The sequence below is a fragment of the Branchiostoma lanceolatum genome, chromosome 18, assembly GCF_035083965.1.
Source record: "Branchiostoma lanceolatum isolate klBraLanc5 chromosome 18, klBraLanc5.hap2, whole genome shotgun sequence".
Taxonomy (NCBI): domain Eukaryota; kingdom Metazoa; phylum Chordata; class Leptocardii; order Amphioxiformes; family Branchiostomatidae; genus Branchiostoma; species Branchiostoma lanceolatum.
Window position 1 is genome coordinate 15,075,086 of NC_089739.1, and position 22,167 is coordinate 15,097,252.

The 22,167-nt window shown below is 40.8% G+C and overlaps 1 protein-coding gene across 10 annotated transcripts in view; it reads right to left on the bottom strand.

The window, feature by feature from the left end:
• The window catches only part of LOC136424387 (oxysterol-binding protein-related protein 1-like), a 207,010-nt gene that overhangs the window by 8,800 nt on the left and 176,043 nt on the right, over positions 1-22,167 (bottom strand). For 9 of the 10 annotated variants that reach the window (XM_066412975.1, XM_066412973.1, XM_066412974.1 and 6 more), the window contains 3 exons: positions 19,463-19,525; positions 12,893-13,016; positions 8,145-8,235 (listed from right to left, as the gene is read on the bottom strand). In XM_066412975.1, the coding sequence (XP_066269072.1) occupies positions 8,145-8,235; positions 12,893-13,016; positions 19,463-19,525 (278 nt within the window). The remainder of the gene's footprint in view (positions 1-8,144; positions 8,236-12,892; positions 13,017-19,462; positions 19,526-22,167) is intronic. The other variant, XM_066412971.1, reaches the window with a different exon arrangement.

Consider the following 22,167-nt stretch of genomic DNA (forward strand, 5'->3'; position numbering starts at 1 on the left):
AGAAATTTGCAAGACCATAAGGAAGAACATGGCACAAGAGATTGCAGCCTACAATGAGAAAGAACAGTTAGAAACACTGGAAGCTTCCAGAGGACTGAAATCTGTCAAAAAGAAGCAAGTCCTGGGCAGGAGTAAGATGACAACCATCAAAGAGGAAGATGGCACGCTGATCCACGATCTTGACAGAATGATAAAAAGGTGCGAGGAGTTCTACACAAACCTGTATAAGACCAGACAAGCTACTAACAATACAAGTATACCGATGAACAGTAGTGAACAAAACACAGAATTTGAACAGACAGTTCCAATTTTAGCATCTGAGGTTAGAGCCCCCATCGTACATCTTAAGCTGAACAAAGCACCTGGGGATGACAACATCACAGCGGGCATCTTGAAGTATGGTGGAGAGCCGCTATAGTCAGTAAGTTCACCCTGATCTTGAACAAATGCTTGAATGAAGGAATAGTTCCAAGTACATGGAAAAATGCTTCGATTGTCCTTATTCACAAGAAGGGTGACACAAGTGACATAAAAAACTACCAGCCAATCAGCTTACTGTCAGTAATCTACAAAGTTTTCTCCCAAATACTTCTGTGGAGGATGTCAAAGGACGAACACCTAACACAGGAACAAGCTGGATTCAGGTCAAAATTCTCTACCATCAATCACATACAAGTCGTCAGCCAACTACAAGAAAAGGCCAATGAGTACAAAATCCCACAGACTCTGTTTCGCGTTTGTGGACTACGAAAAGGCATTTGATTCCATTGAATTTGAACCTCTATTTGAAGCACTAACTCACCAAGGAGTTGACCCTGCAATCATGACCCTTTTGCGAGACCTGTACCGTGGAGCAACATCCACTTTAAAACCCCATAAAGACAGCGAGAAGATCAAACTGAAAAGAGGAGCAAGACAAGGTGATAATATTTCAGCAAAGCTTTTCACAGCCTCTCTCCAGGATGCAGTCATCAATCAAATCAATTGGGATGGAAGAGGACTTAACATTGATGGAGAGTACCTCTCACACCTCCTGTTTGCGGATGATTATCATCTTAGTGGCAACTTCCCCACAGGAGTTGGAAGAGATGCTCAAAGACATCCACAATGCCAGCAAACCAGTCGGTCTCACCATGCACCTAGAGAAGACCAAGGTGATGTACAACAAACATGTTGAAAAAGCCCCAGTAATGGTAAATGGGAAAGAAATAGAAGAGGTGAACAGCTACATCTACCTGGGCAGAAAAGTGTCACAAGATGGAAGTCTCCTACCAGAGATCAAGAGACGCATCACACTGGGATGGGCAGCTTTCAGTAAAGTGGACAACATCATGAGAAGCAGGAAAGCCAGCATCACACTCAAGAGGAAAGTTTTCAACCAGTACATTCTCCCTGTGATGACCTATGGCAGCGAGACATGGGCACTGACCACCACTCGAATGGAAATGCTCAGGGTTGCACAGCGGAAGATGGAGAGGATCATGCTGGGCATAACACTCCGTGACAGAAGAAGAAACTCTTGGATCCGACTCCAGACAGGAGTAACAGACATCGTCACTGCTGTCAATACAGCAAAAAAACGCTGGGCAGGACATATAACAAGGCTACAGGACAACAGGTGGACGCTAAGAACAACAGAATGGACACCAAGAGACTGCAGGAGACCAAGAGGGCGCCCCAAATTAAGATGGAGGGACAATCTAACTAAACACCTGGGCCCTACATGGCCAAGAACCGCTCGACAGAGGAAAACTTGGAGTCTGACAAGAAAGGGGTTCCTCCAAAGGAGTGATGATACCCTGGAATGATGATGATGATGAAATGCTATGGATGTCATATTTGAGGTGCAGGTACCATTAGAAAACTAAAAGGTGAATACACTTGGATATAAATTATGCTAATGAGGACCTCATTTGCTTAATCTATGCAGAAACTTGCTTTTGTACCATAGCACTTATTAGCAGGTTCATTCTTGTATGAAATGAGCTGAAATTTGGCACCAATTTAAAGGAACATATCTTCTCTTCTCCGCAACCTCCGAAGAGAACTAAGTTTCCCGTCTATTTCACAGACAACATACACACAATTAGGGTAGTAAGCTCACCGTCACGATTTTTGGCACCAATGTAAGGGAACATAATTATATTCTTGAGAATGAAATATCTAAATCTGTTGTTCAGATTTTTACCAGTAAAGCTTGTCAGAACTAAAGCCGAATGTGATGTGTTGATTAAAGACTTAAATTTGTAGACTACTTTTCCATTAATTAACAGAAATAAAACTTGACACAGACATTATGCGTGGTCAACGTTTAAGTGTGCTTAGTTTCATTTCTCTGACTTTAAGGGTTCAAAGTAGTCTAAAACAAATTATGCATAATCGGGACCCTGATGCCCGCTTTGAATTCAACTCATCTGAATTCATCTCACTCCACCCTAGCAACGAGAAAAAAAACTGATCGGGGTTCAGAAATGAGCAGGTGGCTTATGGAGATAATTATGCATTTTGATACATGTGCAGTTTTGGTCTCCTACTATAATTGTAAGGATATTTTTCTTCTATCTTCAAGTGACATGCACTGTCTGTAGATCTGTTTTCATTTTGGTGACACTAGCACGCCTGTCATAGTTGTTCGTGCAGAATCTGGCAGCTGGTTCTGCACCCTCTCCAGTTTATCCTTGTCTTTCTTTGTGTATGGATCCCATACTGTTGCAGCATATTCAATGTTTGGTCTTACTAGAGACGTGTATGCAAGTGATTTTACCTTTGCTGGGCATGCCCACAAATTATGTTGGATCACTCCCAATGTCTGCTTAGCCTTAGTTGTCACTTTGTTTGTGCCTTTATTTATTCTTGAAAAAAGCTCTATTCGGCCATCTTGGCCGCTTTTCATAGAGGTCGAGATGAGGGCATGTCAAGGGGTCAACACAACAATAAATAACAAAAGCTTGGTCGACCAAGGTGACTCAAAATTATATCAATAATACAAAGAATAGATAAATAATGAATAAACAATGATAACAAATAATAGTTTGTCAAGTCATTATGTCCATAACCGTTTGATAAGGGTCAGTTACTGTGGCGATAGTCTTTGAAGGTTGAAATAGAAGTTGCTGCCCTTAAGCGTCCTGCGGTAGTGAGTTCCAGACAAGTGAACCGGAGTAGGCTAAGGACCTCCTGTATACTTCTCTCAATGGCATGGGTACCACAAGAAGGTCTGAAGCACTTAGTCTGGTGCTCCTGGTAGCTCTGTCCCTGCAGTAGGTGAACAATCGGCGCATGTAGGACGGTAACCGGTTGTTCAAGGCCTTGTGTACCAGTAGTGCTTTGTGATGCTTATGTGTTGACTTAATATCTTTCCATCCCAGACGTGAGTGAACTTCCACTGATGGAGTAAGGTACGGGGCAAGTAGAATCAACTTGGCAGAAATATGGCTTTACAAAGTTAACAGAGTAGGTGTTGAAACAAAGGTGCGGACGTGCTTTAAAATGCTGAGTGATCGCCTGAGTTTGCACAAAATGGCATTTACTTGGCACTTCCAGTTTAGACTACGATCAACTATCACCCCTAGGTATTTGTACATATTACATGCTGTTACAGCTGCCCCGTTGATAGACTTTTGTCTGTTCCAATGAGCCACTGTTTACTGACAATGAGTTTGCTATAAACCACTGTGTGAGAGTATCAAGATTGTTCTGAAGGTTGTTTTCAATGCTGCTGACATCCTTGCTACAATAGTAGATGACAGTGTCATCTGCATACATTGATATATCGCAGAATTGAGCACAATTTGGCATATCATTAAAACATAGATTAAGAACAATAGCGGCCCCTATATTGAGCCTTGGGGTACTCCATATTACATTTGATGAAAATCAGAGCTAGCATTTACGGCAGTACAGTGCTGCCTGTTAGATAGGTAAGACGTAAACCAATCCAGTGCCTCCCCCTGTATCCCATAGCAAAACATCTTTTGAAGTAGTATCTTATGATCGAGCGTATCAAATGCCTTGGAGAGGTCTATAAAAACCGCCCGTCAGCTGGCCAGCATTCATAGCACTGAACCACTTCTCAGTGAGAAGGTGTGCTGCGGATTGTGTGGAATGACCAGGCCTAAAGCCAGACTGGGCCTTAATTCGTAAGAATACTGTTTGCTGTCAAATACTCGTACACTTGAGAGTGTACTGTTCTTTCAAGTATTTTTGGAACGGCAGGTAGTATGCTGACCGGTCTATAGTTATTTGGTGTAGCTCTATCCCCTGTTTTGTGTATTGGTGATAGGCGTGCCTTTTTCCAGTCATCTGGAAACTCACTTCTAAGCTAAGCAGAGATTCATTGAATATACTCATTAGGGATGGTGCAATGATCTCTGCCGCTGACTTGAGCAATCCGTTGTTAAGGTGGTCTAGACCAACAGCTTTGTCCGTTTTTAGAGTGAGGAGTTCTTATTGGACAAACTCAGATGATACATGGCTGAAGGTGAAACGCGCCAAACAACGGTGTACGAATTGCAATGGACAGAGGAGTGACATTCCCTTGTTGATACTAAGTGCTAACTTCTCGGCAACTGTACCAAAATACTTGTTTAATTCATGGACAGTTCCTTACACAGAACTTTTTGAGAGGTGCATGTTTGTTGCAAACGGTTTCAAAGAGCGATTTCCATGTGGCCCACATACTTTGCACGGAATCCAAAACGTTGATAGTGTTCCATGGAACTTTGGCCAAGTCTTCCCTAAATTTTACCTCATCGAATCCTTTGAAGATTCTTGTAGATATGTATTTCGGCGGTGGCCTTGCTGTCTTTATTCCCCGATATGTGAAGATAAGGTGATGGTCGCTTAGTGACCCTTTATAAACACTGCTGTTCGAGTGTTTACTTGGGTTAAATGTTAAAATGACGTCAATAAGGGTGGAAGTCCCCTTCCGTCACTCTTGTTGGTTCAGTTATGAGGTTACTGAGGTCGTAAGCATCACACAATAACCTGAGATCCTCACCAGGCCCCTTGTCCTTCATGAAAGTCACAGTTTAGGTCACCCATGATTGTCATTTCCATATTCGTATCAGACGCTTTGTCAAGAGTCTCTCTGAACCGATCGAAGAAATGTTCATCAGTGGGTGGTCTGTATGCACAGCAGACAAGTTGGTGTTTTGACTTAGGGGGGGGTCAACTCGATCCACAGGGTCTCCAAACCCTCAACAGTAAGGTCGCTTCTTTCTGTGAAAGATATAGAGTCCTTAATGTAGAATGCCTACCCACCCCTATGTCTCGACCCCCTGTCCTTCCTGAGAAGAAAGTACCCTCAGGCTGGTAGCTGTACGGTATCATCTGGGAAATCTTCACTCAGGTGAGTTTCGGTTGAGCCAATAATATCCATTTTACTTTCTGTAGCAAGGATTTCTAGATCAGCATATTTTGATGGAAGACTGCGAATATTTTGATGTGCCAACATGAGACATTTTTTATGCCCCTTCGTAGGTGGGCAAGAAATGGAAGGTATCAGTTCCAGAGAGGCGTTAGACATATTAAGGTTTTCGGGGAAGTTTAGGATTCACATTGGAAGCACGACCATTCCAGATCACTGTTTTCTACATAACATTGAAACATTGTGTGTGACATAGCTGAACAACTTTGGTGGTACCAAGTAAAGTATACCTGGTATTCAATTCCTTTCCTTACATCTTTACGACATTCTCCACATGGGTCTTTACAAGCTCGACTACTTGGACCGGGATTTACTGGAATATCTCCGGACAAAAGCAATGCACAAAACTGAAACTTGCTACATTTCCTTCCTGGAATCTGCATACTGTTGGCCTGCTTACTACATTCTTTGCTAATAAGGGTACTCCACTTCAATGCACTTGTTAATGTAACGCCTAGGTTACAGTTGGCTTTTTGTTGTTGCTAGAGCCTGTTAACAGAACTGGTAGGTGGTTACATTTGGGGTTTGTTTGTTTGTTATGTGCATGATGTAACATTTTTCGGGATTAAACTGCATGAGCCATTTGCTTTGCCATTCCTCGAGGGCGTTCAGATCTGCTTGTGGGAGTTGTGCATCATTCTGTGTAGATAACTCTATATACAACAGGCAGTCGTCGGCAAATAACCTCACATTTGAATCAAGCTGGTGTGGCAAGTCATTTATGTACAAGAGGAAGAGTAATGGTCCCAAAACAGTTCCTTGTGGAATGCCCGACGCAACATTAACTGGAGCTGAGGCATTCCCTTCTACCACAACCGTCTGCTCCCTATTGGTCAAGAAAGCCTGTAACCAACTTAGTGTAGTGCCTTGAATTCCGTAGTACTCCAATTTTGAGATGAGTCTGCTATGTGGGACTTTATCGAAGGCTTTGGTAAAATCAAGTATTGCGAGATCCACCTGTTTTTTACTGTTCAGTGCGCCAGCTATGTATGAATGAATGAATGAATGAATGAATGAATGGTTTATTGCACAAAAGCTTTGTAAAAACATTTGGCAGCCTGTAGGCTGAATTGCATGTTTCTGTACATAAGTGTTAGAAAAACTTACTACATATAAATATTACACATATACTTTAGACTTAATAAACTTCATCATCATCATCAGTATCATTCTTCCGGGTTTCCGGATTTACATTTATTACTTACTAGATATAAATATTGCACATATACTAAAAACGAATACATATAGTAATAACGAAAAGGTTTAAACGTCTAACAATAATTAACTGTGTGTGTTTAGGAGTTTGGCAAAGTAAGGGATGGGTGAGTCTCTGTAACGGTTGGTTCTGCATTTAATTGTTCTGAGCAGTTCTGAGTTTCTTGTCATTCTACTGTGTACGTCACTAGCTCTTTGAGGGAGAACTGCAGGGTTCAACTTCTTGGCGAATTTCAGGCACAAGTACGACCTTCGTTGTTGCAGTGTCTGTAGGTTTGTGATCCGAAGTGCAGTCTCATAGTCAATGAAACGGTCGTCGAGAATTGTGCGTAAGCTTAAGGCTCTTTTCTGGATTCTCTCCATATACAGTCTGTTTCGCTGTCAGCCCCGAGTGCCAGAAAAAATGTCGTGAACTGTTAATATATTAAGCTGTGTTTCTGTGGATTGCTTGGCTCTGAATCCATGTTGGTACTAGGCCTGTCTGTCAAAATGTTGTAACATTTTAAGTGTTCAGGACATGGCTAAGAATAATGTGTTCGAGCAGTTTGCAGGATATACAGGTCAGTGAAACAGGTCGGTAGTTGCAGGGAATCACTCTATCTCCCCTTTTAAAAATGGCACATATATTTGCTTCCCTCCAGTCTTTGGGGATTTCTCCTGTGTCTAACGAGTGTTGGAAATATTTGGTTAACACAGGTGCTATTTCACTGGCTGTCATTTTGAGGAACCAAGGTGGTATTTAGTCTGGTCCAGATGCTTTAGATGGATTGAGACCTTGAAGCATTTTTTCGACACCATAAGAAGAAATCTCTATGTGTTCCACGGGAGGAAGCCACTTATTCTCTGCCCAAAGAACTATCTACAACTCAAAAATCAAGACCATGGCATGTTCAGAACAGGAGATATCAAAATAGTAAGTTTTGCTGCGGTACCGCTAGAGGGCCAAAAATCTAATCATTTCTAGGTCTCACCAAGTTCACATAGTTTACCTAATATCAAGACAATCCATCCAGGCCTTATTGAGTTATGCTGAGTTACACACACACACACACACACACGCTACCCAAAACATAACCTTTTCGGTGAAGGTAATGAACCTGCTATAGTACAAAAGTTTTATTCTGACTCACCCTCATATAACATGATGACATGATGATAATACATTGTGGTAGGGTGGAAGAAACACCTAGCCAGGATAAACAATGCCTTTTCCCTATGAGAGGCTGATAATTATACGAAAGGAAGGTAGTCCCATATAGGGGCAGTGGGCTGATATCCGCTGTGTCTCGGGGGCAAGATGTTGGAAGTGGAGTGTCATGTAAAGTGCCTTTGTCTATAGGAGCGCAACATTGGTGGCATGTCAGGGAATTTGTACTAAAGGTTCTAGGCCAAACACCCTAACCACCAAGCTAACACAACGCCACTGATGCACATGCATATGATTACATACACTAGCGGAAAAAAATCTACACAGTCAAATTGAATGTATACTATCCCCTACCTAGGTGTCCATTGTTGCTTCTGTTTGATGCGCAGTTTTCTGGCTGCTCTCTGCTTCTCTTCCAGCCTATTTTTTTCCTGGGCTGCTTTATCTGCAGGAAAAACAAGTGCTTTTGAAAAAATGCTGGCATTCCGTGTGGTTGAAGTGATCCAGTATGTGTGCTATTAAGTCACAAATTATATTTTATGATCGAGTTAAAAAACGATGGCATAGGGGGGTTGGGGGTTGTGGGGGTGGGGTGATCAGGGTCCAATATCAAGTTGCCTGAGGCTATATGATCTAAAGTTAAAGGCAGACTAAACTTAATTTCGTAAAGCATACTGAATTATATTAAATATACCACTAAGACCAGTTCTGACTTGTTTTACACTAGTCCATCATAGATTAGCGTTTTTACAACATTTCAAATTGGCGGCCTGGTGCCCGTAATACTCAACGAGTCCAAAAACCGTGACGTCAGAATCCGTCAGAATCCGACTCGGCCCCAGAATCTATTCTATAGAACACGCATCGATCGTAACAGTCGGATTCTGACGGATTCTGTCGGATTCTGACGGATTCTGACGTCACGGTCTTTGGACTCGTTGAGTATTACGGGCACCAGGCCGCCAATTTGAAATGTTGTAAAAACGCTAATCTATGATGGACTAGTGTAAAACAAGTCAGAACTGGTCTTAGTGGTATATTTAACATAATGTAGTATGCTTCACAAAATTAAGTTTAGTCTGCCTTTAACCAATCTTGCTCAGGATTTCAAGAAATCTTGAATATTTTTGCACCATTTTTAGTCATTTCGGAATTTTTCCCTTGACCTCTCAGTGACGGAGGCTGGACTACATTTCAATAGCTACAGCAACTCTGGTGGGAGGACGTATTTGCTTATAGAGGACGCTATATAAATAAAAGCAAATATGTCCTCCCACCAGAGTCACTGCGACTAGACTTACAGCTATCAGCTTGAAAAAGTGATTCACCATCAGTGACCATGGGGGTTCTTAGCATTTGGCCAAGCAACCGAATCTATACTTGATGATCCTGACAATGAACCTGTCAACAGTGCAAATTTTTCCACTGTTGGCAGGATCATCCTGTCAAAATGAATGTTTAAAAGGAAAAAGAAAAAAATCATGAGGTGGAAACAAACCCACATGAACCCACATCTCCAGATTGGTGTTCCAACATGCTTAGACTGCTGTGCTAAGGATGACCACTAAGTCGACAAACGTAACTTTCTACATTGGTTATACATGCTATGATGGCATAAGCGCTAAATGCTTAGAATACAATTTTTTCTTTCTTAAGTTGTAACGGGGGTTGCCCTAACTTATGACGCGCCCTATATAACATGTGACGGATTTTTAGTGATCTTATTATGCATAAGTACGTCGTGTTTGTGTCCAATGACTATGCTCATAAGGAAGGTAAATAAACCAAGTTCATGCACATAATTATCTCCATGAAAAATGGAGATATAGTTTTGGGTGTGTCTGTGTGTTTGTGTTTCCGCACCACTCCAGTCAGCATAACTCAAGAACCTCTTGATGGATTACGATGATATTTGGTATGTGGGCAGGTGTTGTGAAGCCGACATTCAAGGTCGATTTTGAGCCCCCTGGTATGTGACCTTGGTACTGCAGCAGAAATTCCATTTTTGTATCTCTTGACCTGGATATGCTATGGTCTTGATTTTTTGGTGGCAGATAGCTTGTGGTGTAATAAAGACGTGGTGTGGGTTTGGGCCCCCTAGCAGCTTGCTCTGGAACTGCAGGGTCGTTATCTTGAAAATCTTCTAAGGAGAATAAGTCAGCAAAGGAACGACGGATTTCCATGATATTTAGTATACAGGTAGCTTAGACAGAGATGTACATAATGAAGTGCAAATTATGCTAATTTTGACTTAATTTGCATAGCTAATGAGGAAAATCTATATTTGCAGTGTTTTCCATTATCAGACTCAAATACATGTAACATATGTAGTTTATGGAAAGTGGAGCATCAACAGATACCAATTATGCAAATAAATTCCTAATTTGCATAATTAATGAAAAACACCATAATTCATCTAATTGGAAAATTATAGGACTGTCAATATTGCAACATGTGTAAGTTAGATAAAGGTGTTTATGACCAAGCATATATTATGCAAATGTGTAAGTCATTTGCATGAATAGGATTGTTCATGGAGATATGAGGTCGTGGAACTCTTGTTGTTATTTGCATTCAAAACATATGTGTACATATTCATTTCTTGTTTTGTCGCGAATAGTATTTTGACAATAATGATGGCAACGCTGAGTAGAGGGTCACTGCGTAGCTAGACGGCCCGGCACCTAAATATACGACCTGTGCCAAGCAGATATACAACTATCATAAGAAATATAACTTCATAAAACACAAAAAAATGGGTCTTTAAGTGTTGGTTGAGAAGAAAACCGACCAAAGAAAACAACGTAAACATCGCTGCGGTCTGGCGACGTTGTTTTCCCGCCACTTTTTTGGGCCACGATGGTGGCCGACGGCGATTCAACGCACAGCTTTGTAACGCTCTAACATGTGATTTGTACTGTCTATGAAAAGGAAACTGAATACAGAGATGGCGAAGATATTTCCCAATAAGTAGACGGAGTATTGTTGATGTAAGCGGTGTCGTTTTTTCGTAATGATATTGTAAGTCGGGTCGCATGCAAGACGTACGTCGGGCCGCGCGCAAAGTGCGTAGTAGCCTATTTCCTGTGAAAACATGAGCTGGGATGCGCTAGATATAGCCCTTCTCACATGACGTTAGAAGTGCACACAGTCAAAATTTTCCGGTCAAAAGAAAGCTAGAATATAGCAGACTTCAAGCCTTATTTAAATTTCCCTAACTTCATCACCAACTTCCAAAGAGAGCAAAATAACCAAAGCGTAATAAGTTAGGCACACTATCTGGCGTAGCACTAAATCAGAAGGTACATTCGTGAAAACGTCTCACAGCGTTTGCCGCTTGTAACGCGGAGCGTGAAAGGCCCATGAACAGTATGAATACATTTCTTGTCTAGTATGTATGTTCTTTAGATGAATGTGTTCAAAATTCATTCCTTAAAACGTGACCATTCTCTGGCTACCAGCAATGGAGCGCCGAGAGTTCGAGCGCGTAAAAAAACGTCATATGTTTGGGCACCCCCCGTTAGCATCTAGCCTAAAAGATTTTCATTTGTCGTGCTTCTGAAGTGCTTACTTACTTACTTAAGTGCACCCTACCATAATTTTCTACAGGTCTTTCTAAAGATAGTTAATGTTAAAGTCCTTCTCCCACCAGACGGTGCATAAGGCGGCGCCCATCTCCATTTCCGTGGCCCTGGGCCACACAACTTTGTGCAAGTCACTACAGCAGGGGGCTAGTTTACTGTTAGTGCTAAAACATAAAATTTAAAGATTTCTTGAAATCCTGAGCAAGATTTGTTAGATTTATATCAATTGGATGAAAAAGAATAATTATTGCAATGTGGAGGTGAACCTACGCGAACTCACATTAAAAGTTTTAATGTGAGTTCTCGTGGGTTCACCTCCACATTGCAATTCTTTTTCATCCAATTTTAGGCAGGTTTGACTGTATGTTGTACGGTTGCGAAATCTGGGGAAAGGATTGCCTGAACAATAAGTGTCCTATTGAAATAATTCAAAACAGATTTTGTAAAAATATACTTGGTGTGCAAAGAAACTCAAGTAACGTAGCACGTAGAGCAGAGCTGGGTATATTTCTAGTCGATCTAGATGTCTCTGTCCGCATTGTCAAATACTATCTACGACTCAGACAACTAGACTTTTCCTCACATCCTCTCCAAGTAGACGCACTTCTGTCACAAGAACATATACCTGTGAATAACCGTAGGAAAAGCTGGACTCAACATGTACATGTAAAGGAAGTACTTGTCAATTGTGGCTACTCATTCATTTGGAATACCGATAACCCTAATATAGACAGTAGACAGACATATAAATGCATGTGCATTGTTAAGAAGATGATTAGAAGATATGTATAATTATTCAAAAATTCTTTCATAACTTGTTGAAAGATGTAGGAAAACTAAGATTTTATAAAAACTTAAAAACGATTTACGATATGGAAAATTATCTGTATTATAATGACTTAGACCAGCGTGCAGCAATATGTAAGATAAGAATTAACACCCATTAGAAATAGAGAAAGGGAGATACAAAAAGCTATCGGTCCAGGACAGAATGTGTAAACAGTGTACAACAAAAGCAGTGGAAAATGAAATTATACATTTTATCTGCAAATGTCCCAAATTCGAAGCAGAGAGAAACAGATCATTCACAAAAGTATCTGAAATCTCTAAAAGCTTTTCTAGATCAAGAAATACACAGAAACTAATATTCCTTTTGAAATCATCCGACCCACTCATCATTGAAAGTGTGGGACTTTTTATTTTCCACTGCTTTCAAAGAAAAAATCAAACCCCGCATTAGTACCGTAGATATAGAAACTTATGGTAGACTATCAATTTAGTATGATCTTGTATCACATGTATACCTTATGCTTTGCTTTATGTTTGTACTTCGACATTGTTGTCAATATGCAATTAGCCTACGGGCATGAATTTGTAATAAACTTATTATTATTATTATTAATCTTTGAGTAAAATGTTGACATTGGAGCTCATCATCAAAATGACAATGAAGGATGAGCGGACAAACTAGGTTGGCTTTCTTAATCTTAAACCAAAATAAAAGCTGACAAAACCCACCTAAGTCTCCTGCTTCCAGAAGCCGTATGTCGGGGCGAAACCTACAGTCTGTGGATGGGAGTCTCTCATCCATCCCCTCCAACAGTTCATTCAGGGTCATGGCAAAGTTGGTAAAGTGGAAGTACTGTGTAACAACAAACACACATTTTATCGTTAATTCACGACAGGTAAAGTGAAGGTAACATTACTGTGTAACAGAAAACACAGTTCATTCAAAATGACAACAAACACCACTCCTCACCCGACCTCATCCGACCTCACCCGACCTCATCCCAGTCTAAAATGCAATGTATACGGGGTAGGGACATTATTTGACGTTCTGGATACGTTGAATATGCAATTAAGTTTCTACGCTCGTTTTCAAGATAGAAGATTTTTGGCCGCCATATTGGATCATGCCACTGTTGGGGTCTACATGGGGAAGTTCTTCATACCTTATTTATCTATTTTTGTCCGACAGGACGATAACACGGTGGGTACTAATTACATTTTCATCACAAACCACTCATAGTAACTGTACACAATAACTGTACACAGTATCTGTACACAATAACTGTACACAAAGTGTTTTTCAGCCTCAAATACACGCACGTAGTGTGTATTCATTGCGCCGGCCGTCTTGACCTCCCATTACCTATAAAAACTGGTAAATACTTCAAGTTTGCTGCTTGTTTTGCATTTATAACTGCATATTTAACGTATCCAGAACGTCAAATAATGTCCCTGCCCCGTATACACCGCATTTTAGACTCGGATGAGGTCAGGTGAGGTCGGATGAGGTCGGGTGAGGTGTTAAGGCATACCCCACCACTCCTTCATAGATGTATGTTAATGTTCACTTGAATATCTACAATATTCACTAAATACCTAATAGTATATAACTGGGGGTGCCCTAAGATGTCACGTTTTTTTACGCGCTCAAACTCACGGCGCTCTATCACTGGTTGCCAGAGAATGGTCAGGTTTTAATGAATGAATTTTGAACATAGCCATCTAAAGACCATACTTGGATAAGAAATGCATTCATATTGTTCATGAGCCCTTCACGCTCCGCGTTACAAGCGGAAAATGCTGTGAGATGTTTTTGCGAATGTTCGTTCTGATTTAGTGCTACGCTAGATAGTGTGCCTAACTTAGCGCGCTTTTGTAATTTTGTTCTCTTCGGAAGTAAGGTGATAAAGTTAAGAAAATGTAAACAAGGCTTGTAGTCTACTATATTCTAACTTTCTTTTGACCGGAAAATTTTGACTGTGTGCACTTCTCTCTTCGGGTGAGAAGGGCTATGTCTAGCGCATCCCAGCTCATATTTTCACGGGGAATAGGCTACAACGCACTGTGCGCGCAGCTCGACGTACGTATTGAAAGGGCCCAACTCACAAAATCATTACGAAAAAACGACACAGCTTAAATCAACAATACTTCGTCTACTTATTGGAAAATATCTTCACCATCTTTGTATTCAGTTTCTTTTTCATAGACGGTACCAATCACGTGTTAGAGCGTAACATAGCTGTGCGTTGAATCGTCCCGCGACCATAGCGGCCAGAAAAAAGGCGGGAAAACAACGTCGCCAGACCGCAGGGATGTTTACGTCGTTTTTCTTTGGTCAATTTTCTTTTCAACAAACACTTAAAGACCCGAATTTTCATTGTTTTATGAAGTTATCTTTCTTGTGTGTATGTAGTTGTGTATCTGCTTGGCACAGGTCGTATATTTAGGCGCCAGGCCGTCTAGCTTCGCCGTGACCCTCTACTCAGCGCTACCATCATTATTGTCAAAATGCTATTTTTCGACGAAACAAGAAATGAATATGTACACAATATCTATTAACTTTTCTTATCAGCGTAGTCAGTGGTCACAAACACGGCATGCTTATGCAAAATAAGATCAGTAAAAAATCTGTGCCATGTTAGGCCCCCCCCCCCATTATACATTAACAACAATCATGAAAACCTATCAGCTTTTTCAGTTTTTAATCATCTTCAAAAGTGAAAAGCCTGTAGACTGCATTTCTGCTAGGGCGTCCAAACCTAATCCACTTCCTCAAGAACCCAACAGCTATATACCTGCTACTGAAAAATCATGACCATACATGTAGCCAGACAGTGTATCAAAATTATGCAGAATGCAAGATATCAAAACCTGGAGTCCTGCTGCATCACCTTGGAAAGCTGCCAGGGGGCCCAGAATCTAAATCTTTGCTATTGTCAAGACCTACCCACACACCAAATATCATCCACAAGTTCTCGAGCTATGCTGTTCAAAAACACATACATGTACAAAGAAAACAAAACAAACATCAGTTATAGATACAGCTTGGAACAGCATGGACATCTTACTCTTTTTTAAATTTTGGCGACGCCTCAGGGGTGAGCCTAATGGTATATATATTATATATATTGTGTGCAGTTTGCAAGAATTTTAGGAATTGCACAGGAATGTGTCCACGGGAATGTAGGACCATAACTCAAGAAAGCTTGGATGGATTGTCTTCATATTTGAGACCTCGAAATGATTGGATTTTGGGCCCCTTAGCAATTTTCTATGGTATTGCAGGGAAACTTTCGCTTTTGAAATCTCGTGTTCTGAACATGCTATGGTCATGATTTTTTAGTGGTGGATAGCTCTTTGGAGGGAAAATAGGTCCTGTAGATTTGGACCCCCTAGTGGCTTTTTGCGTTTCGGCGCCTTCGCGCCGGAACGCAGTGTCCTGGCTTTTACCTTCGATGCATGCTCGATGCATGCTTGCATGCTGTTTGGTTCAACACTGTGTCGCACACCAGAAGACCTTATATGGCAATACGTTCCCAAATCCTTGTATAGCCGTTGCCTTATATGGCAAGGGAGCACGAAAAGGCAGGCAGGCTACATTTGCATGACACACAGGAGGGCGACCGCATGTAACTGCTACAACTGTTCGGAAATATCATTGCATTTTGGTTTTGGACTTTGATATCCTGAAAAATGACCATATTACATCTATTCCACAAGATTGCAGAAGAAAAAAAATGATTTCGTCAAGAAAACGACCAAAAATCGGCATAAATGATACCATATAGTGAGGTTATAGCATTACGTACAGGGTGACGGGTTACGTACCGCAGCTTAGCCCATCTGGCAACGCGAAGCACTTTGGACCCAGAAGATCCGGGTTCGTGTCCGTGCATGGATTTTTTTTCTTTTTAGATATTGAATATCAAAAATATATATTGATATTATATTAATCTATCAATATCATATTTATGAATATCATTTTTTCATTTTTTCATTAATAAATAAAGAAATATTTTATATTTGTTATTTTTAAATATTCATTTCATATATACAAGGCCTTTGTCTTATGAACAGGACTTCATAGATTCCAAACCCGGCATTCGAAATTTTCTGTTCATTGTAATGGAAAGTACCGTGCAGCGGCTCCTATGCGCGGTAAGATGATTCTTGCAAAACACTCGCCACTAAACTTCTATCCCCGATGTAAACAGAGGCTCTTGATGTTGTTTTCAAAACAGCGATCCTTTGTTACAGTAGCAAATGCTCCATTGTTCAGTATCGACTTCATTCAGACAACACGGACGTGGAAAGTGGCGCCGCTCGGCACAAAACTATGGGAATTTTCATGAATTTTAGCAAAATTACCCAGGAAAATAAGGAAGAAATGTTGTAAATGCGGAAACCAGAATAATACGGATGAGGTAGCTGTTGATTTGTTTGACATTTGGTAGTCATTTTAGATAGAACCTTAGCTGTTATGAACTTCTATTTCACTTAATTACCATAGTGCTGATGATTCAATGGTGCTTTTTCAAATTTTATGTTTTATTGCGTGCCATGTACATAATTACATTGATAGCTTTTATAATGAGCCTATTGTACATTTTACAAATAAGTACAAGTTGTAGGCCAAGACCAGCTTTTTCAACCACTCGTATTATCTTTATTCGTATTCAGATACATAGTACAGATACATGGTACAGATACATAGTACAGATACAAATACAGATTGAGTATGGTGACTGTGTCAATTGACACGGTAGCCTTCGTGTGAATTTGTTTAAGGTGGATGACAGGTTGCGAATCTGAGACCCACACACTTTGGGCATCCGCCTTCTCCAGCGGCACCAATTCGAGGGAGACGTGCTGGTTCTGGTTGGGATGCTTGCAGCGAGCTGCCGGATGACTCTTACACTCGAGGTCCGCCTTGATAACGCCAGCCCGCCTGGCGCTGCTCTCGTCCGCCAGTTGAAGACAGCTGCCGTTGGAGACTTGTCCCTCTAACTGAGGGGGGACATGCGTGTAAAGTGCCTTTCCCAAGGGCACAACGTCGGGGCGCAAGTTCGGACATGTCACTGGGCACCCCTGGGATTCGATCCCGGGTCCCATTGTTTGACAGCCACGAGTTCTACACTTGCGCCACACGACACCACACATCATTAGTTGAATCTACCTTATTACACTGCACAGCAATATTCATCACGTACGGATGCGACTTTGTAGTGTCTTGAAAAAAAAAAAAAAACGTCTTGAAAAAAATTATATACGCAATCCCCGCCGCCGCTTGAATTGGCCGCCATCTTGTCCAACATTCCGACGAACCACCGAACACATGCGCTGGAACACCTCGGCCTGTCAACACTTGCTACCAGACGAGAACAACTGTGCCTGAAGTTCGCCAGATCCCTGTTGGACTCCGAGTTCAGGGACTGGTTGCCACCACCCAGGACTCAGATTACTGGCAGAGTGACTCGAAACAGCCATAAACTGAACTGCCCAAAAGCCAGAACGAACCGGTACTTGAACTCTAGCATACCGTACCTGACCCGCCTTATCAACCAATATGATCAATAATTGTCCTCTGTAAATATATAATCAAAATGTCGAGTTTATCCTTTGTCTGTCCCACGAATTGAAATGACGGTTGAAGTCATACTTGATGCTTACATATGTATACGGCACCGGCTGTATTTTATACGATTTTAATAATTGTACATTGGTTTTAATTCAGTGCTATGCACTGCGACTGCCAATAAAACCATCTTGTATCTTGTATCTTGAACACGCGATCGAACGCCCGACGTTCTGAAGTTTGTTTACTTGTGGTGATTTTCTTGTGACGCTCGAACTCCGACCATAACGGTTGATTCGGATTTTTCGTAGCGTTCTACGCTTGCTTATTTGCATATTACCTTGCGGGACGCAAGTTAATATTACTATGTGAACCAGATTTTACACGTTTTGCTTTTTTCGTCGTTTATTAATGGTGGAAATGTAACAAAATGACGGGAATATGTTGGAAATAAGTAACAAATAAGTTACAAATGTGAATCTTAATGTAGATCTTTCACATTCTTACTGTTTGTAGTTTTTGCCCACCAGATTGTACAATATGCCCCATTAACATAATTGAGAGCAGTGATATTTTTTTGTATCGTTCTGTTCTCGTTTTGAAGGTGGGCAACTGGCTGCTCGATCGAGTTTTTCGGGCGCTTACATACATGTACATCACCACGGCTGGAGGGCAGCCATGCTCTGAATGTTTGTGAGCGTAAGAGGGAGGGGTCCAAACGGACCCCATTTTGCTTTGCCCCTAGATATATTTCTGGTGGATCTTTTTGTAACTACTGTACATATACGATATAGTTTTAATAATATATGGAGAATATTTTGACAAGTTCTGGTGTCAGCTCATTATCATTATCTATGCAGAAAATGAGGAGAACCCGCATTTTGCTTTAAAAATCTACAATACTCCCCTTATTTCAACAGTTTCTGTGCCCTACCATTTCACTTAATAATAGTATCGCTTCCAAAGGCATTCTTATAGCATAAGAATGTTGTCGAATAAGGAATATTACAATTTATGTGAAAAATGAAGAATTTTCAATCTAATCATGCATCATAATAATCATGCATCATAATCTGCCACCTAGCTATAGACACACACATAATTATGCCCTTGTCAATTTTCATCATAAAGATCTTTACTGTTGGCATTTTTGTGATTTCTGTTGATATACATTTGTATTGTTCATGTAATCTATTAAGGATGACATGTTTTAAGTGTACAAAATTAATACTAATTTGTCTCATTATCATAATTTTTATGCAAAATGAGTAAAAATCACATTTTACACCAAAATGCTACTGTTCTACGGAACAATGAATTGTTGCCATAATAGCAATAACAAATTTCTGTTATTTGACAGGAACTTCTTTCATATTACATGTACGTAATAAACAATGCAAAATCATCTGGGGTCCATTTGGACCCCGCGGACAACACGCAAACTTTTGAGTACATGATAACTCCCATAAAAAACAGTCAATCCCAGCAAAAATTTGTTGTAAGACATGTCAAACAAACTCATAGATGGAATTTTTTCTCCACAGAAAAATGTTGATATGACACACATTAAAACACGCCTGCAGTACAAACAGACCACATGTGGTCGGATGATTGCTAAGCATGTAAAAATGACTAAGTACAAAAGATTTCTTGACACTGGCACTTACAGATGCATTTAAATGAGAACAAACAGAAAGAAATAAAAAAACAAAAACAATAATCACCTTTGAAGCATGCTGACTTTTGGCTTCAGCCCGCCAAAGCAGACAGTTTTCAGAAGTCTGTGCCTGTGTTGTTTGAACATACAGTTGGATTGGATCTTTATTCCTCAACTGGCAGACTTTTAATTCTGAATTTTGTTGATATTTACATAATTATGTTGGCTCTGTAAAAAATATATAAAAAATCACAATCATAGTTGGCGGTGATTAAATGCATTTTATTGTAAAAATGAGTTGACTTAAATAGCCAAGGACATACGTCCTTTAAAAACATTTAGATATGTTCGCATATAGGTACATATGAAATTAAGATGTTATATCAATATATCAAATAATATAGTACACTTGTCATCAGAAGCAGTGCTCAGTTTAGCGAACTAATAACTTATTCTGCAGGTGTACCTAAGGAATGGAATTGGAGAGTATTCTTATCTGTTCGTTCGACAAGGGGAATATCCAGTTTTTCGGAACTGTGTGTTGTGCATCCTACTATGTGTTCCCTGGATGGACGAGCAAGTCCCAGAAGTCTCATCATGGAAGTGACTTGGTGAATGTAGTGCAGATAAAGTTTCGTAAGTCTGCTAGGGTACTGAGGTCAAGTGTGGACAGGGCCAAAGCTTATAGCATGTATTTTGGGTTCCGAGAATGACTCTCTTTTGAATTCTTTCAAGTTTTGCTATTTGGTCATTGGTAAGTGACGAGGGCCACGCTGTTACAGCATACTGGAGTGCAGGTTTCATGTACGATGTGGAGACTGACTTAAGGTCTGGGACAGACACACCAAAACGTTTGAGCCGACAGAATAGAATCTGATACAGTTTCTTGTTGGCAGATAATCATCTTGCTGACTTGTAGTTCCCATTTCAAGTCATTTTGCACAGATAGGCCAAGCACTTTGATGTGTGGTAACTAAGTAATATGTACATCAGGGGTTGTCCATTAATACAGTAAGTGGTTCAAGTGAAGGCGTAGACTTGGAGAAACAAATTTGCCTGCCTTTGCATTTTTTTAAATTCATCATCATTTTGTGGTCACTGGTCCTGTGTGGGTTGTAGGGGCAGAGGGTTCTTGTCTGGGCAAGGTTCATGTCATCAACATATTTCCAGCAGTTGATGAAGTCATGTTTACATGATTAACAAACACTGTCTATCATGGTAACGAAAATGATTGTTCCTAGTATACTGTATAATGCAGAAATGTTCGCGGTGAACTCTTCAGTGCAAACTTAAAGCCACCGCGAAACTTTTTGCCCACCTATGACTAGCGCTACTATAATTGTTTCAAACACAAACTTAATGCATTTTCAGTTATCTTGTGCTACAGCACAGGTTAGATACAGCTAATCTGAGCTTTTAGTTTGGTAGTAAACTCCTTGATGTCAGTCTGAGATAAAAGTCCATGGGATCATAGCTGGGTGTACTCATAGGTGTAGCATACATCTGGTGGCTGTATAGGGTGATCAATCCTGTTGGAGGCCTTGGATAGATCTGTTGTGACTAGTGGGCAAATAGAGTTTGGGGCTGAAGTTGACTTGAAGAGGAAATCTAGCAAACTTACCAGTGCATGCCAAAAAAGCAGTTACTCAAACAACTGGATATGATTTTGGAAACGGTCAGACGTTTCAAGTAGCATCCACTACTTTTCGTCAGTGACTGTGAGCAAGATCAGTCGAACAGCAGGTTTATAACCACGAACTATGAATTGATATGCAAATAAAGAGAAGACAAATCTTTAGATAGTCCAATAGAAAGCAAATTAGACAACTCAAGACAAGGTTGAAGTAAAAGGGGACAATAGCTCCTATTGTTTTGATATAGGAGCTAAGGCTTGTTTGCCCCCAAGGGTATGTCCCAAGTGCCAGACAGTTCCACCCTTAGCCCTCCTTTCCTGTTGAGGGTTGGATTGTACATCCTCTCATATATTGCCTCCTTCAGTCCACGTTCGAACCAGCGGGGTTCGCGGTCAAGGATATCAGTGGATTCGAGATTGAACGAGTGCCCCTGGTTGTGTTTTAGGTGGTGGAAAATGGCCGAAGAGTAGCGGTTAGCGCAGTGTTCTTTGTACCTTTCATTAAGTGATCGGCTGGTCTCTCCGATATAAGTGTTGTTACAGTTGGGTTCTTCACATTTGAGTCTGTAGATGACATTGGCCTTGGTGCCTTTGCGGGGTCGGTCTTTAGGATGTACCAGTCTTTGTCTGAGAGTTGACTGAGGTTTGAAGTTAGTGGCAATGTTGAAGTTTTGGAAGATCCGTCGGAGTTTTTTCGGACACTCCTTGTACATATGGAATAGTGATGTTGGCCTTGTTTCTGTTGGTCAACGGTTTACACTTAGGCATTTTCTTGGACTGGTCAGACGGTTTGAGGGCTTTGTTGAAAGTCCATCTTTGGTAGCCACATTTGCCCAGGGCACCTCTATGTTCGTCTGTTTTGGCCGTGTCTGAGGTGGTGATGTTGTGTGCCCGATGAAAGAGAGTTTTTATAACTGCCAGTTTGTGTTCCAAAGGGTGGTGGGAATCAAAGGCCAGATACTGATCGGTATGGGTCGGCTTCCTGTATACTTCGAACCGAAGGTGACCATCCTTCTCTATGATGGTTTTGGTGTCTAGGAAAGGGAGCACGTTATCTTGACTCGGTTCCTGTGTGAACTTGATATTGTCATCTATCTGGTTGATATGTTCAAAGAAGTCATCAGCTACTCAGAGTCTCT